We start from the raw sequence: 15,311 nt of genomic DNA on the forward strand, positions 1-15,311 counted from the left end.
GAAACGCTATTTTGACGCAGAGGTAACTGGTAAAGTAGTGGGGGGAAAACAACCTTCAAAAGCAAGTCGTGGTAGTCTGAGTTATCAAAACTTTAGTGATGAATTTACATTATTAGTGATTACAGGCTAATTACACACCCCATTACTACATTGAATGTAAGTATTTATGAAAGCTGATTGAAAGGAAAATGTTTTATTAAACAAAACAAAGTTTAAACCATTACATAACCTTTTATTGTTTAAAAATAGTACATTACTTTTATTCCAGAAACATTCACTTTTGCCTGTTAAGTCTGAGACAAAATAAAGCAGCTAAAAACTTAGTGCTCATGCAGAATGTATTCCTACCTCTCGAACTTCCAGATTGTGTATTTAACTGTTATACTACAGAGTAATTGGTCTTCAAAGGTAGGAACACAAGTACAATTCAATTTTTTCTATAGTTGGGTTTTTTCATAGCAGTCCTTGTTTTAGTGTAACACGCCTCTGATACCAAATTTCACATTGTAACAGAACTTGAACACTCATGCAGTACAAAGGATATCCCTATCTGATATAGGAATGACACTTCCTAGTTTCCTTTTATTGGCCCCACCACAGAAAAAGAGATGGATGCAGTAAGAAAGTTGAGAGGAAGGTTCCAGCAAAAGTAGAGCATTAGTAGTCGTCAGCTAGAAAAGAAAAGGAGAGTCAAGAAAAATGGAATAGGAAACTTTGTAACAGGAAAGGGGTGTAAAGTAATTCGGCACTCAAACAAAACAAGATAAAACATTAACTCTTACTTTCAATGGTGAGAATACAGGTGCTAGCTGCTGTACCTCTGCTATTGACCGCTTTACACATATATTCTCCTTCATCTTCTGGGAAAGTTTCTGGTAAGTAAAGGCAATAAGTTTCTCCTCTTTCAATGTACTGATAGTCCTCGGAGTCCTGCAACATTTCTCCTTCAAACCACCATGTGACTTCAGGTTTTGGCTCTCCCGTAATTTTAACAGTAAATCTTACTGGCTCACTATCTACAACTGATACATTCTTTAGGGGTTTCTTGAACCATGGAGCTCCTGACCGAGCTTGGTTCTCTTCATCTTCATAAGTAGAACCATTTATAATACTTCCCTCTTCCTCCTCCTCCTCTTCCCTTTTCTGTGTTAAAAATAAATTGATTTAGAGAATTTCAAACACTGCAAACTGTTCATGTTACGACAATGCCTCGTAAACCTTTGGCCATATGAAAGTTAGAAAAAACTAAAATTTTGGGGAAAGGAGATGGCAACTCCAACGCAAGCATACTGGATAATAATGGATTATGCATCAATATCACAATCTATATACTGAACAAGAAAGGCATAATGGGAAAGTTAGGGAAGACAGCTTAATATGGGGGTGGGGTGCAGAGGTGGAATCTGGGGAACAATATAAGAATGTATGTTGCTTCCTTCTTATTTGAGAACTGGCCAAATGTTTAAAGGAAAACATATCTATTTTCTCTACAGCATTATGTATGTATTAGAGCTGTTAAAGTATTAAAAATATTAATTGCAGTTAGTCACGGTTTTAACTGCACTGTTAATAATAGAATACCAATTTAAATTATAAATATTTGTGGATGTTTTTCTACAAGTCGAAGCATGAAGAGGCATACGAATGTTTAGCACATCTGACACGTAAATACCTTGCAGTGCTGGCTACAACAGTGCCATACCGAATGCCTGTTCTCACTTTCAAGTGACATTATAAATAAGTAGTGGGCAACATTATCTCCCATAAAGGTAAACAAATTGGTTTGTCTTAGCGATTGGCTGAACAAGTAGGAGTGAGAGCAGCTATGTTAAAAAAAATAAATAAATAAATAAATAAATTATGCATTTGTAAGTTGCACTTCCACAATAGAACCTCACATTGAAAAATACTATTTATTTTATTTTTTACAGTGCAAATATTTGTAATCTATAATATAAAGTGAGCATTGTACACTGTTGTAATTGAAATCAATATATTTGAAAATGTAGAAAAACATCCAAAATTATAATAAATGTAAATTAGTATTCTATTATTTAACAGTGCAATTAAAACAGATTGTGATTAATTATTTTTAAATTAAGTTAATTTGTTTTGTGTTAATCGCTTGAGTTAACTGTGATTAATTCCTTTAAACAGGAATATCTGCAAATTCCAAAAGCAATTTTACTAGATATTTCATTATTTCAACTGTTTCTGTAAATTTTTGCAGTATCAAGACTATTGTGATTATGGTAATGTTGCTACTAACGAAACAATCCAACACTTAAAACATGCATTTCACTAACATTAAATTAATAGAAAATTCTTGGTTCTTGAGGAACATCTCTGGAGAGGGTATTTTTAATCCTCCATACCTTCTGTAATGCAGCATCAATTTCCTTCTGTTCAAACTGCATACGTAGTAATTTTTGTTCCTCAATTCTTCTCTGTTCCTCCTCTTCCCTTGCCTTTGCCATTTGCTCAAATCTAGCCTTCATGTTTACTTTATGGGTGAATGGAGCCTCAGATTTCTTGGCAGGCTTCACATCTATCTCATCATCCTTTTCAGTTTAAGGAATAAAAAAATTCAGTAAAATAATAAAGTTCAGAACTTCACTTTTAATCATAATACTGACAATAGACTGTACCAATAAACAGTAAATAGGCTAGCTTAAAGCTGAAGGGTTCATGTTATCCTTGTTCCTGGGGGCAGCATGACCCAGCCAGAATGCTGTAGCAGTTAAAACCCCTTAAGTATAACAGCATCTGAAGGCTGGTCTAGACTGGGATTTAGGGGTTAGATATTCACTAGGTAGCTTTACCATTATGAACCTTTAATTGAAATGAAGCAATAATGCTTTAGAACATGCTAAATTAATTTAAAACCCAGACTCCCTATTATAAACACAATTAAAGGCTAGGTTGTCTTCACTGCCAAAAAAAAACAAAAAAAAGTTTATGGTGAGATGCCTATCCTGAGCTACTTATTTTAATGTAAACTTCTACTAGATATAGGGCACTAGTTGTTACCTATATACAATCCTATACTTTGCCACACCTGGGGTTTACCTCAACTAGGTACATCAAACTACCTCTGCCTTATCTCCACAGGATGTTACACTGAGAACTATTTCAAGACAAAGTCTTGACAGTAGCTGAGTATTCCTACAAGGGTCAGTTTCAAGATACCTTGTATAGCACTCAGCACAAGTTCCAATCTTCATTCAGAGACTTCTGGGCACTATCCCCCATATAATATTACACTAGCTCTTGTGTATGTAGGTCAAATTTTCTGGAAGGGAGGCTGAGAAAGAAGATGACCAACTATGAGAACAATGTTGCTTTCACTCCCCCCCCCCCCCCCCCAAGCTTTGCATAAATAAGCTAAGTGAACAAGGAATTGCCCAGTTGCTCTGCTGTTTCCCCTCAATAATTAGTGTGTGGTGTTCAGGATTGTGGTATACATGTAAAATCCTATACATCAGCCTGCTATCCTGGGTCTACATAGAGATATGTGGTACTCTGCTCAAAGAAATTGTAGTGCAAGAAAGTAATAGACAAAATAGAAAAACAGGGGTTACAACAACCCTTTAAGCACTTGTCATTTCTTGTTTCGGTAAGGGCGGGGGGACAATTTACTGGGTGGAGCTTAACTGTAAAGCCTCCCCAAACCCTTCTTGACTATTCCCAAGCTTCCTGTGCTTCTTTTGACCATCTTTTTCTATTTAAAAAATAAATAAAAGCCCACCCTGCTTGTTTTAGAAAACTGGTGGGGATTTTCTTTTTTCCTCTTAAGCGGTTTGTTACAGCAGTCCCTATGCCAAAGGGGGGGGTGGGTGGAATTCTCCCTTCTGCAAGAAGCCTTTAAGGAAAAGGGAAGCAAAAATAGGTTAAACTGTACTGTACCACTAACAAAGAACACAACTGTCCCTTCACTACTAAGGCGCCATACTTCAGTGTTTCCTTTTTCTAAACCTCTCCCTTCACACTGAAAACTCGTTAGCTCCTTTTTTTAACCTGTGGCCTTCTCAGAATTCACTTTGAACACTGACAATTCAAACCTGGCCTCCTCTCCAATATGACTTTCCCCTGCTGCCACCTCTGTTCCCAAACAGGAAGCAATTGGGAACTGGTGAGGAAGACAGGACATGATAGTAAAGAGGATTTCTGGGGAGTGCAGGGGAGGTCTACTATCAAAAAGGATGCATCTGCCAGAAGTCAGCTCCTCTCTTAACTTTGGGGATTGTTTTTTCTTATCTACCTGGAAATTAGCTTGTTTAGCAAGGGTTAAAAAGGAAAAATACCTGAAGAAAAGACAGAAGGGAAAGGAAAATAAAATAAGGGATAAGGCAAAATAGAATGTGGTGAGAAGGAAAACCATTAGAATAATTTCTTAAGATTTGTTATTTAAAAGACATTTTAATTTTAACAGTATCGAACCATAATATGGACAGTGTCCAAAGCCACAGTCTGCTGAGGTGATTTTATGCCACAACTTAGCAGCAGCTGACTTTCAAAAATTAAGGAAATTAGTTAGGGAAGTGGATTGGATTGAAGAACTTACGGATCTAAAGGCGGAGGAAGCCTGGGATTACTTTAAGTCAAAGCTGCAGAAGCTAGCGGAAGTGCATCCCAAGAAAGGGGAAAAAATTCATAGGCAGGAGTTATAGACCAAGCTGGATGAGCAAGCATCTCAGAGAGGTGATTAAGAAAAAGCAGAAAGCATACAGGGAGTGGAAGATGGGAGGGATCAGCAAGGAAAGCTACCTTATTGAGGTCAGAACATGTAGGGATAAAGTGAGAGAGGCTAAAAGTCAAGTAGAGTTGGACCTTGCAAGGGGAATTAAAACCAATAGTAAAAGGTTCTATAGCCATATAAATAAGAAAACCAAGAAAGAAGAAGTGGGACCGCTAAAGACTGAGGATGGAGTGGAGGTTAAGGATAATCTAGGCATGGCCCAATATCTAAACAAATACTTTGCCTTAGTCTTTGATAAGGCTAATGAGGATCTTAGGGATAATGGTAGCATGACAAATGGGAATGAGGATCTGGAGGTAGATATTACCATAACTGAGGTAGAAGCGAAACTCCAACAGCTTAATGGGACTAAATCGGGCAGCCCAGATAATCTTCATCCAAGAAAATTAAAGGAATTGGCACATGAAATTGCAAGCCCATTAGCAAGGATTTTTAATGAATCTGTAAACTCGGGTTGTACCGTATGACTGGAGAATTGCTAACATAGTTCCTATTTTTAAAAAAGCGGGGGGCGGGGGGAAGTGATCTGGGTAACTACAGGCCTGTTAGTTTGACATCTGTAGTATGCAAGGTCTTTGAAAAAATTTTGAAGGAGAAAGTAGTTAAGGACATTGAGGTCAATGGTAAATGGGACAAAATACAACATGGTTTTACAAAAGGTAGATTGTGCCAAACCAACCTGATCTCCTCCTTTGAGAAAGTAACAGATTTTTTTAGACAAAGAAAACGCAGTGGATCTAATTTACCTAGATTTCAGTAAGGCGTTTGATACGGTGCCACATGGGGAATTGTTAGTTAAATTGGAAAAGATGGGGATCAATATGAAAATTGAGAGGTGGATAAGGAATTGGTTAAAAGGGAGACTGCAGCGGGTCATACTGAAAGGTAAACTGTCAGGCTGGAGGGAGGTTACCAGTGGAGTTCCTCAGGGATCGGTTTTGGGACCAATCTTTTTATTATTGACCTCAGCACAAAAAGTGGGAGTGTGCTAATAAAGTCTGCAGATGATACAAAGCTGGGAGGTATTGCCAATTTAGAGAAGGACCAGGATATCATACAGGAGGATCTGGATGACCTTGTAAACTGGAGTAAAAGTAATAGGATGAAATTTAATAATGAGAAGTGTAAGGTCATGCATTTAGGGAATTAACAACAAAAATTTTAGTTATAAGCTGGGGACGCATCAATTAGAAGTAACAGAGGAGGAGAAGGACCTTGGAGTATTGGTTGATCACAGGATGACTATGAGCCGCCAATGTGATATGGCCGTGAAAAAAGGTAATGCGATCTTGGGATGCATCAGGCGAGGTATTTCCAGTCGAGATAAGGAGGTGTTAGTACCGTTATACAAGGCACTGGTGAGACCTCACCTGGAATACTGTGGGCAGTTCTGTTCTCCCATGTTTAAGAAGGATGAATTCAAACTGGAACAGGTACAGAAGGGCTACTAGGATGATCCGAGGAATGGAAAATTTGTCTTATGAAAGGAGACTCAAGGAGGTTGGTTTGTTTAGCCTAACCAAAAGAAGGTTGAGGGGAGATATGATTGCTCTCTATAAATATATCAGAGGGGTAAATACCGGCGAGGGAGAGGAATTATTTAAGCTCAGTACTAATGTGGACACAAGAACAAATGGATATAAACTGGTCATTGGGAAGTTTAGACTTGAAATTAGACGAAGGTTTCTAATCATCAGAGGAGTGAAGTTCTGGAATAGCCTTTCAAGGGAAGCAGTGGGGGCAAAAGACCTATCTGGCTTTAAGATTAAACTCGATACGTTTATGGAGGAGATGATATGATGGGATAACATGATTTTGGCAATGAACTGATCTTTAACTATTCATGGTAAATAGGCCCAATGGCCTGTGAAGGGATGTTAGATGGGGTGGGATCTGAGTTACTACAGAGAATTCTTTCCTGGGTGTCTGGCTGGTGAATCTTGCCCATATGCTCAGGGTTCAGCTGATCGCCATATTTGGGGTCAGGAAGGAATTTTCCTCCAGGGCAGATTGGAAGATGCCCTGGCAGGGTTTCGCCTTCCTCTGTAGCATGGGGCACGGGTCACTTGCTGGAGGATTCTCTGCACCTTGAAGTCTTTAAACCATGATCTGAGGACTTCAATAGCTCAGACATAGGTGAGAGGTTTATCGCAGGAGTGGGTGGGTGAGATTCTGTGGCCTGCGTTGTGCAGGAGGTCGGACTAGATGATCATGATGGTCCCTTCTGACCTTAATATCTATGAAACTACACAGCTTGGGGCCTAGTTCCAGTACCCATTATGTTAAATGAATAGGGGTTCAGTTATTTAATCAAGGTAAGTGTGGGCGGGGGAGGCATAAAGGCACTCGAAGGACTTTGAGGTTGTGTGAAAAAGACAGTACTGGAGAGTGGGTGGAGGGACTGAAAGTGAGACTCAGACCTCCTGACTTCACTACGTTCTCAAGCAACATTTCACAATGGCTGCTAAGGGGGTGAGGGGAAGAAAAGGGACCCTCCGGGCAGCTAAGGGGTTATGCTCTTTTTTGCCCCTCCTATCTCCTTGCTGCCCCTCAGAGGGGATGGGAGTGTATATCAGGGAGAGAGCTCAGGTGCCAAAGTTTGTTTTTCCTAGCAGAGAAAGGGTTCAGGAAGTTGGGCCACTGCATTATTCACAGACGGGGAAGGGAGAATAGGACATGGAGCAGGTCCTGGACTGTTGGAAGTTACAAATTGGAAAGTGCTAATTCCTCCTCCTCCTTCCCCCTTGTGAAAAAGTAGCTGCCTAGCCTGCTTCCTATGACCTCCCCTCAAGGAAAAGATTGCTCCTGGGCAACAGGGCTCCCTCTCTCTGCTCCTCAAATGGGAACCTTGAGAAACCTAGGCAGGGACCCATTACTTGAACCCTTAAGTCCCTGAGCAACCTGGGCAGGGACCTCCTCCTCCCTAAGCTATAACATTAAAAACCTGATTTAATAAAAACAATAGGGAACCATCTTAAACAGCTTTTATAGAGAGAAGTGATTAAAATCTGTCACAATGTTTAAACACATGGATGTTCCACACATCAGCCATTTGCCAGAGAAATGGCAGGTTTGCAGACTGAGAAGTATAAGTGGATGGTGAGAGATGGTGTGGGGAGTTAATAGGTGTGGAGCCAAGAGCAAATGCATACTAAAACCTTTGCAAATAAGAGAAAATAAGTTGGTGGGAAGAGCGAGGCTGCTGGTTCCCTAAGGTTTGGCCAGGAGGGACCTCCTCAGATGGCCATAGGAGGGAGTAGGGGGGGATCACTATGGAGACAGAGGGAACTCTGCTGGAAGGGCAGCATTGTTCACTTTAGGGTCATGAGATGCTTTGGACAAGTTCACTCTTGCACCTCGAATGCAGCTTACTGAGGATGAAGGAACAGGTCATTAGTGTCCTAACAGCTAAACTAATGTGACAACATTTTTAGCAATTGTTGACGCTGAAAATAACTTGCCTCATGAAATTTCTCTGTTTCCCTCTCTTTTATTTCCTGGTCCACTGCTCTTCTTCTAGCTCGCTCCTCTTCAATTTTTTTCTGTATTTCTTCTTCAGACAATTTTCCAATTTTTTCAAACTTGCTTTTTAAGTTCTTTGCCTGAATAGAACCACTTCTTTTTAACTTTATTAGTTCTTCATATTCCCTGCTTAATTCAAAGGTTTCAGCCTCTTCTTCCTCCTGTTAAGAAATTACAACATAACAAAACAAGTATAAGTGTGCCTGATTTTGAAAACTGTTTTTGTGCAAAAAATGCCAAGTGTAACTAACTACATTTTCCTTAAATCTAATGAAACCATGACAATGGTGGTAGATCTAGTTCCCCAGTGCAGGGACCTTCACTTTTAATTTCTTTTAAAGTGCCAGGCATACAAGACAGGTACATATTTTTTTAAAAGGTAAAAATACTCCAATTATATTTGCTTCTAAACCAATTTTATTAGTTTGAAAGGCTCTTGCCTCTCCATACAGTCCCCTCAAGTTACTGTTCTGTGAAGTCAGTCCATGTGAAGGGTGCTTTATTGATCTGGCATTGCATAAACACTAGATAGTCCTGGAGGCAGAGTCTTCTCTCACAAAACAGTCGTGGCACCTCAAGATGCTTCATGCCAGTGTACTTTACTCTTCTAAGAGTAAAAGCATAGTTCAGTCTTCATGTCTGTGTTTCTGGTGAGACTGGCATCTAGTATTTTTTTGGCATAGACCTTTGCCCACTGGGAATGTGAGACCATTGACCTGTGTGAAATAAGTTGGTGAACTGTTAACATGGATAACAACTAGAGCTGTCGCGCGATTAAAAAAATTAAATCACAATTAATTGCACTGTTAATAATAGAATACCGTTTATTTAAACATTTTGGGTGTGTTTTACATTTTCAAATATATTGATTTCAATTGCAACACAGAATACAAAGTGTACAGTGCTCACTTTATTTTTATTTTTGATTACAAGCACTGTAAAAAAACGAGATAGTATTTTTCAATTCACCTCATACAAGTACTGTAGTGCAATCTCTTTATCATGAAAGTTGAACTTACAAATGTAGATTTATGTACAAAAAAACCGCATTCAGAAATAAAACAGTGTAAAATTTTAGAGCCTACAAGTCCACTTGGTCCTATTTCTTGTTCAGCCAATCGCTCAGACAGACAAGTTTGTTTACGTTTGCAGGAGCCAATGCTGCCCACTTTTTGTTTACAATGTCACCTGAAAGTGAGAACAGGCATTCTCATGGCAGTGTTGTAGCCAGCATCGCAAGATATTTATTTGCCAGATGTGCTAAAGATTCATATGTCCATTCATGCTTCAACCACCGTTCCAGGGGACATGCGTCCATGTTGGTGACGGGTTCTGCTCGATAACAATCCAAAGCAGTGCAGACGGACGCATGTTTATTTTCATCGTCTGAGTCATGTCACTAGCAGGAGGTTGATTTTCATTTTTGGTGGTTCGGGTTCTGTAGTTTCCGCATCGGAGTCTTGCTCTTTTAAGACTTCTGACAGTCTGTTCTCACTTTCAGGTGACATTGTAAATAAGAAGAGGGCAGCATTATCTCCTGTAAATGTAAACAAGCTTGTTTGTCTTAGCGATTGGCTGACCAAGAAGTAGGACTGAGTGGACTTGTAGGCTCTAAAGTTTTACATAGTTTTGTTTTTGAGTGCAGTTATGTAATTAACAAAAAAAAAAATCTACATTTGTATGTTGCATTTTCATGACAGAGATTGCACTACAGTACTTGTATGAGGTGAATTGAAAAATACTATTATTTTTACAGTGTAAATATTATAAAAATATACACTTTGATTTCAATTACAACACAGAATACAATATATATGAAAATGTAGAAAAACCTCCAAAATGTTTAATACATTTCAATTGGTATTCTGTTGTTTAACAGTGCAATTAAAACTGTGATTACTTTTTTGAGTTAATCACGTGAGTTAACTGTGATTAATCGACAGTCCTCGTAACAAGTTTTAGTAATTCGTGATCTTGTAACTGGTGACCACGTAGACAGAGTAAGAATCTTATGTATCATGCTGCCCAATACCCTATGCTATTCTTCACCAACAGTCCAATTTTTTCTTAACAGAATCAATGCTCACTGAATGCAATATGCCATAACAAAACCTACTCTCCAAAAATAAAAAAGCTGCTTTTGAAAAAGGAAAAATTTAAGTAATGCTTTAAATATTTCTTAGAAAATCATGATACCACAGTGCAGGTAAGTTACACTATATGAATTTAAATTGCATACAACTTAATAGTAAAAGGCAAACTGGATATTCTGACTAGTTTAAAAATGCTGGAAGGATATTTAAATAGAAAAAACCCCATAAGCAATAACATCTTAACAACAATTTTGGACTGAACTAAATCATTGCCCTCACTTCACGTTTTTTCTTGTTACCTCTTCTCTCTCATTTCAGTGTTGATAGTACACTCTAATTAGTTTAAGATGCAATCCCAAACATGTTTGGAAATCTCAAATCCTAAAACCCTTATTACTGACCTGGGATCCTCCAGGCATGAGCTGCATATTCCTCGTTTGCTAACTTTGAAAGGTTTTGACAGTATTTCCAACTCCAATTATTGCTCTCCCTAAGCATTCAAAAATCATTTGATTCATTTTATAATTGAGATTTTAAAAAATAATATGTGGGTTGTTTTAATTTACCTTCTAGTTTCTTAGCATTTGCAAGCTATTTTCTGCAAGCACAAGGCCTAAAACTTTTTAAATTGAAACAGTTTTTTTATGTAATTGCATCACTCAACGATCTGGAGCTTTAAGAAAAAACACCAAATAGGGCAAAATCATAAGATCAACAATAGAGGAAATAATTATCTTTTTGTACATTAGCTGTAGGAGGATTATAGATATGATTCTCCAAGTATAACTGTAAGAAGTTACAAAACAGCTTTTCAGCAAAGGATGTAGCAAAACTTGCAGAAGCTACTATGGAGGTGGACCGCTTTACAAGTCTAAAGTTGCTGAAGTTCTCAGTTCGGGAGGGCAAAGTGTATTAACCTGTATTCAAAGCAATTAAAAAGGGAACACAAGTTTTCGAATGGAAAACAATTTTTTTAAAGTGTTAGATATATTAGTTTTCCTTTTTCCATTCCCTTTTTTCTAGGCAACACTTTTTTTTTTTTTTTTTTTTTTGGAAGTACCAATCTAACTACACCTAAAATCTTCAAATTTTAGAATTTTAAGCAATGATCCATTCATTATTTGCTATCAGGGAGGTAACCCTGTATGACCTTTCATTCAATTATTTTCGAGAATACAAACCTCTCCCATTTCTTGTCTGAGCTGTTCAAATTCTTGCTTCTCCATTTCCAACTTTTGCCTGCGCTCTTCTTCAGTGCGTCTCTTTCCTTCTTCCATTTTTTGTCTCAGTAACTCCTCAAAATTAATTTCCAGTTTACCTGGTGTAAGAGATTCTTGAGAAACTGTTTTAAACATCTCTGGGGTCTCATCATCCAGTACCTATTGAAAATAATTATCTGTTGCCACTTTTGATACAATTTGAGTACTTGTGCTAAATTTAGAATACAAAATTTGAGGATGTGATATTTGGACCTTTTGCTATCTCTAATTCACAGTGAAGTAAGATGACACATGCTTTAATGTAGAAGACTAGACAACATTGATTTATTTGTGTTTTGTATTAGTGTCCTATCTTTCCCACTTACTTTTAATCAATTTAACACAGAAGTAAAATTTTGAGCTTATTGAAGCAAAACAAGTGTATCCTAAGCTTTAAAATAAAGCTTTTTTTTTACTAAAATATTGCTTCACTAATATGGGGTGAAGGAGAAATTCCATCTGAGCAAAGGAATGGGAGCCAGGAAAGCTTCAGTTCTAACTGATCAGACAGATTGCTTAACATCTAATTCATTTTCCCAGTTAAAATCGGGTGAATAAATCATGCATAATCTTCACTGTACTGTGATAATTATGTAAAGTTACATTCTTAGATAAACAATGCTGTACAAACCATATATATTCTCCATTTCTAAGCAAATTTTGTGTATTTGTATTCAGTTTTCTTTAATCTACGTTAACATACTGGCATTTACACAAACAATGTATAAAGAACGGAGAACATTCTTAAACAACAGTTTGTGGGGTTTTTTGCATATAAACTGAATTATACTTTTACTTTAAATCCAGTGCTTTCCACATTTTCAGAACATTTCTATGTACAGCCAGAAATTGGGAATGGGCGACAGGGAATGGATCACGTGATGATTACCTGTTCTGTTCATTCCCTCTGGGGCACCTGGCATTGGCTACTGTAGGAAGACAGGATACTGGGCTAGATGGACCTTTGGTCTGACCCAGTATGGCCGTTTTTGTGTTATGTTCTTTAATTCCCTCTGATACTCTAATCCAGAAGTCAGCAACCTTTCAGAAGTGGTGTGCCAAGTCTTCATTTGTTCACTCTAATTTAAGGTTTCGCGTGCCAGTAATACATTTTAACGTTTTTAAAAGGTCTATCTCTATAAGTCTATATTATGTAACTAAACTATTGTTGTATGTAAAGTAAACAAGGTTTTTAAAATGTTTAAGAAGCTTCATTTAAAATTAAATTAAAATGCCGATCTTATCAGTATAGTGCAGTGGTTCTTAACGTGGGGTGCCCTTTCTGGGGAGTGCGAGACATGCGAGATTTTTTTAGAAGGTAAATCATCGAAAACACAAATTAAGCACAGGCACATAAGTACAACTACTTTGTTTCATCAAACCTATGTATTTATTAACATTATACATTTTGTAACGATTACTGTAGTATACAAACAAAGTTTAAGTTTTCAAATTTTTAAGCTAATTGTAGTGTAATTTTTTATAAGGGGTGAGAGAACATATTTTAAGAACTCCAGACCGTCAGCAGGCTGAGTGGGGACAGGTGTAGTGTATTAAATTGCCCCCCATAGGAACATGCTACTTACGGTGTACTACTTACGGCTCCTGGTCCTGATGCTCTGAGTGGCATGATAAGGGGATGGGGAACAGGGGTGGCTGGATAGGTGTGGGAGTCCCGGGGGGCCTGTCAGGGGTCAGGATAGGGGTCAGGGCAGTCAGGGGACAGGGAGCAGGGAGGCTTAGATGGGGGAGGGGATCCCAGGGGGTCAGATGGGGGGAGGGCCCCAGGAGGAGGTGGTCAGGAGACAAGGAGCAGGTGGGGTTGTATCGGTGGAGGGTTCTGAGGGGGGCAGTCAGGGGGCCCCGGGAGGGGATGGTCAGGGGACAAGGAGTGGGGTGGGGGGTTGGATGGATCAGGGGTTATGAGGGGGGCAGTCGGGGGGCGGGAAGTGGGCCAGCTGTTTGGGGTGTAGTGTATTAAATTTCTCCCCTTAGGAATGTGGTACTTACCGTGTACCACTTACGGCTGGCAGTCCTGGTGCTCCACAAGTAGCACATTCCTACAGGGAGAAATTTAATACACTCCACCAGTGGACAGAACCCCAGACCGGCGGCGTCAGCCCGCTGCCGGTCTGGGTTCCATCTGCCGGCTCTTGCCAGCCAGGGTCCCGGCTGCCAGTCCCGCTCAGCCTGCTGCCGGCCTGGGGTTCTGTTCACCCAGGCCGGCAGCGGGCTGAGCGGGAGCGGCAGCCGGGACCCCAGCCGGCAGCCGCATGCTAGTAAAAATTGGCTTGCGTGCCGCTTTTGGCAAGCGTGCTGCAGGTTGCCGACCCCTTCTCTAACCTTTCAAGCATGCAGCAAAGCAGTTTTGAGGAGGGAGGAAGATGAGGTGGACAGAGTTTTATGGACAGTCCTTTGTTTATTTTTTGTGTTTAATTTGAGATAGGCACCTATTCTGTGATCTGGGTAACTAAAGTTTACACTTCAGAAATCTGAAGGAATAAGTAATAAAACACTGAATTCAGTTTCATAAGCTGTTTTGAGATGTGACACACAACTTAGACACAATTTTATAAAAATGGTCATACACTATGGTAGCCTGTCCCATGTAACTTTGAACAGTGCAGGTGGTCTTTTATAATTCACCTCTTCATCCTCTATTTTCTTTTCTGCCTTCCCCTCTAGCTCCTTTCCTCACCCCTTCCAAATTCCTTAGTGACATACACAGGGAGAAAAAAATACCTTATGGCCTTTTTAAAAGCTTTTTTATATGTTAGGATGGCATGAAACGTTAAGGTTTCTGTTCAAAAAGAAAATTTGCTTGATATTTTGACACTATAAATTAAATCAAAATTTTGTCTATCCTGGAAGACTGGTGAGTAGAGAATTAGTGGGATTAGAGTTGACATCCAAAGAGACAAAGCTGAACATCTGTGTGGCTTTTAACACTATTTGCTTCCAAAGCCTAATGGATACGAGTGTAAGGTTGTATGACTTTGTTAAAGATTCTAATACCTTTCCTTCCTTAAGGTGTGTAAGCACAAATAATGTCTTAGACCCAGCTCCACCAAAATCAAAAGTTTAAAAGCAAGCAGAAACATAAATCTTTGTTTTATAAAATGAACCTTTCAGCCTCATCATAAACTAAAAAATGGATTTGTGCATTTTTTGCTTATTTTGTTAGGTCATCTTTCTAGCCATGCCTATATTCATATGGTTCTCATCACTGTAGAATCTGGTACTTTTAACTGTTGCAGGAATCATACCTGTTTTGTCTTGTTGCACTACTTTGTCCCTACCTCCTCATTTTACCCGCGACTCTTTCAGGACTTTTCTTGCCCCTCCCTTATCTGCTGTTGCTGTCTGTTAAAGACATCCTCTAATACAGTAACTCCTCACTTAAAGTCGTCACTTAAAGTTAAAGAGTTAACATTGTTTCATTGTTACGTTGCTGATCAATTAGGGAACATGCTCATCAATTAGGGAACATGCTCGTTTAAAGTTGTGCAATGCTCCATTATAACGTTGTTTGGCAGCTGCCTGCTTTATCCACTGCTTGCAGGAAGAGCAGCCCATTGCAGTGAGCTAGTGGGGGCTTGGAACCAGGGTGGACCGGCAGCCCCCCCAGCAGCTCCCCGCTCCCCTAAGTTCCCTGTGTGGCAGCCGCCCAGCAAGCTA

At 39.2% G+C, this 15,311-nt stretch overlaps 2 protein-coding genes across 20 annotated transcripts in view; one reads left to right on the forward strand and one right to left on the reverse strand.

Moving 5' to 3' along the window:
• The window catches only part of FUBP1 (far upstream element binding protein 1), a 65,641-nt gene that overhangs the window by 43,706 nt on the left and 6,624 nt on the right, over positions 1 to 15,311 (forward strand). The gene's annotated exons all lie outside the window — the stretch shown is intronic.
• The window catches only part of NEXN (nexilin F-actin binding protein), a 46,138-nt gene continuing 31,043 nt past the window's right edge, over positions 217 to 15,311 (reverse strand). For 8 of the 11 annotated variants that reach the window (XM_043521209.1, XM_037906795.2, XM_037906798.2 and 5 more), the window contains 5 exons: positions 11,556 to 11,753; positions 8,221 to 8,442; positions 2,376 to 2,561; positions 783 to 1,143; positions 217 to 671 (listed from right to left, as the gene is read on the reverse strand). In XM_043521209.1, coding sequence (XP_043377144.1) covers positions 658 to 671; positions 783 to 1,143; positions 2,376 to 2,561; positions 8,221 to 8,442; positions 11,556 to 11,753 — 981 coding nt within the window. In that variant the 3' untranslated portion in view covers positions 217 to 657. Of the gene's footprint in view, positions 1,144 to 2,375; positions 2,562 to 8,220; positions 8,443 to 11,555; positions 11,754 to 15,311 lie in introns of all 11 variants that reach the window. The other 3 variants (XM_037906793.2, XM_043521210.1, XM_043521208.1) reach the window with 1 other exon arrangement.

This window comes from Chelonia mydas, chromosome 8 (assembly GCF_015237465.2).
Source record: "Chelonia mydas isolate rCheMyd1 chromosome 8, rCheMyd1.pri.v2, whole genome shotgun sequence".
Taxonomy (NCBI): Eukaryota; Metazoa; Chordata; order Testudines; family Cheloniidae; genus Chelonia; species Chelonia mydas.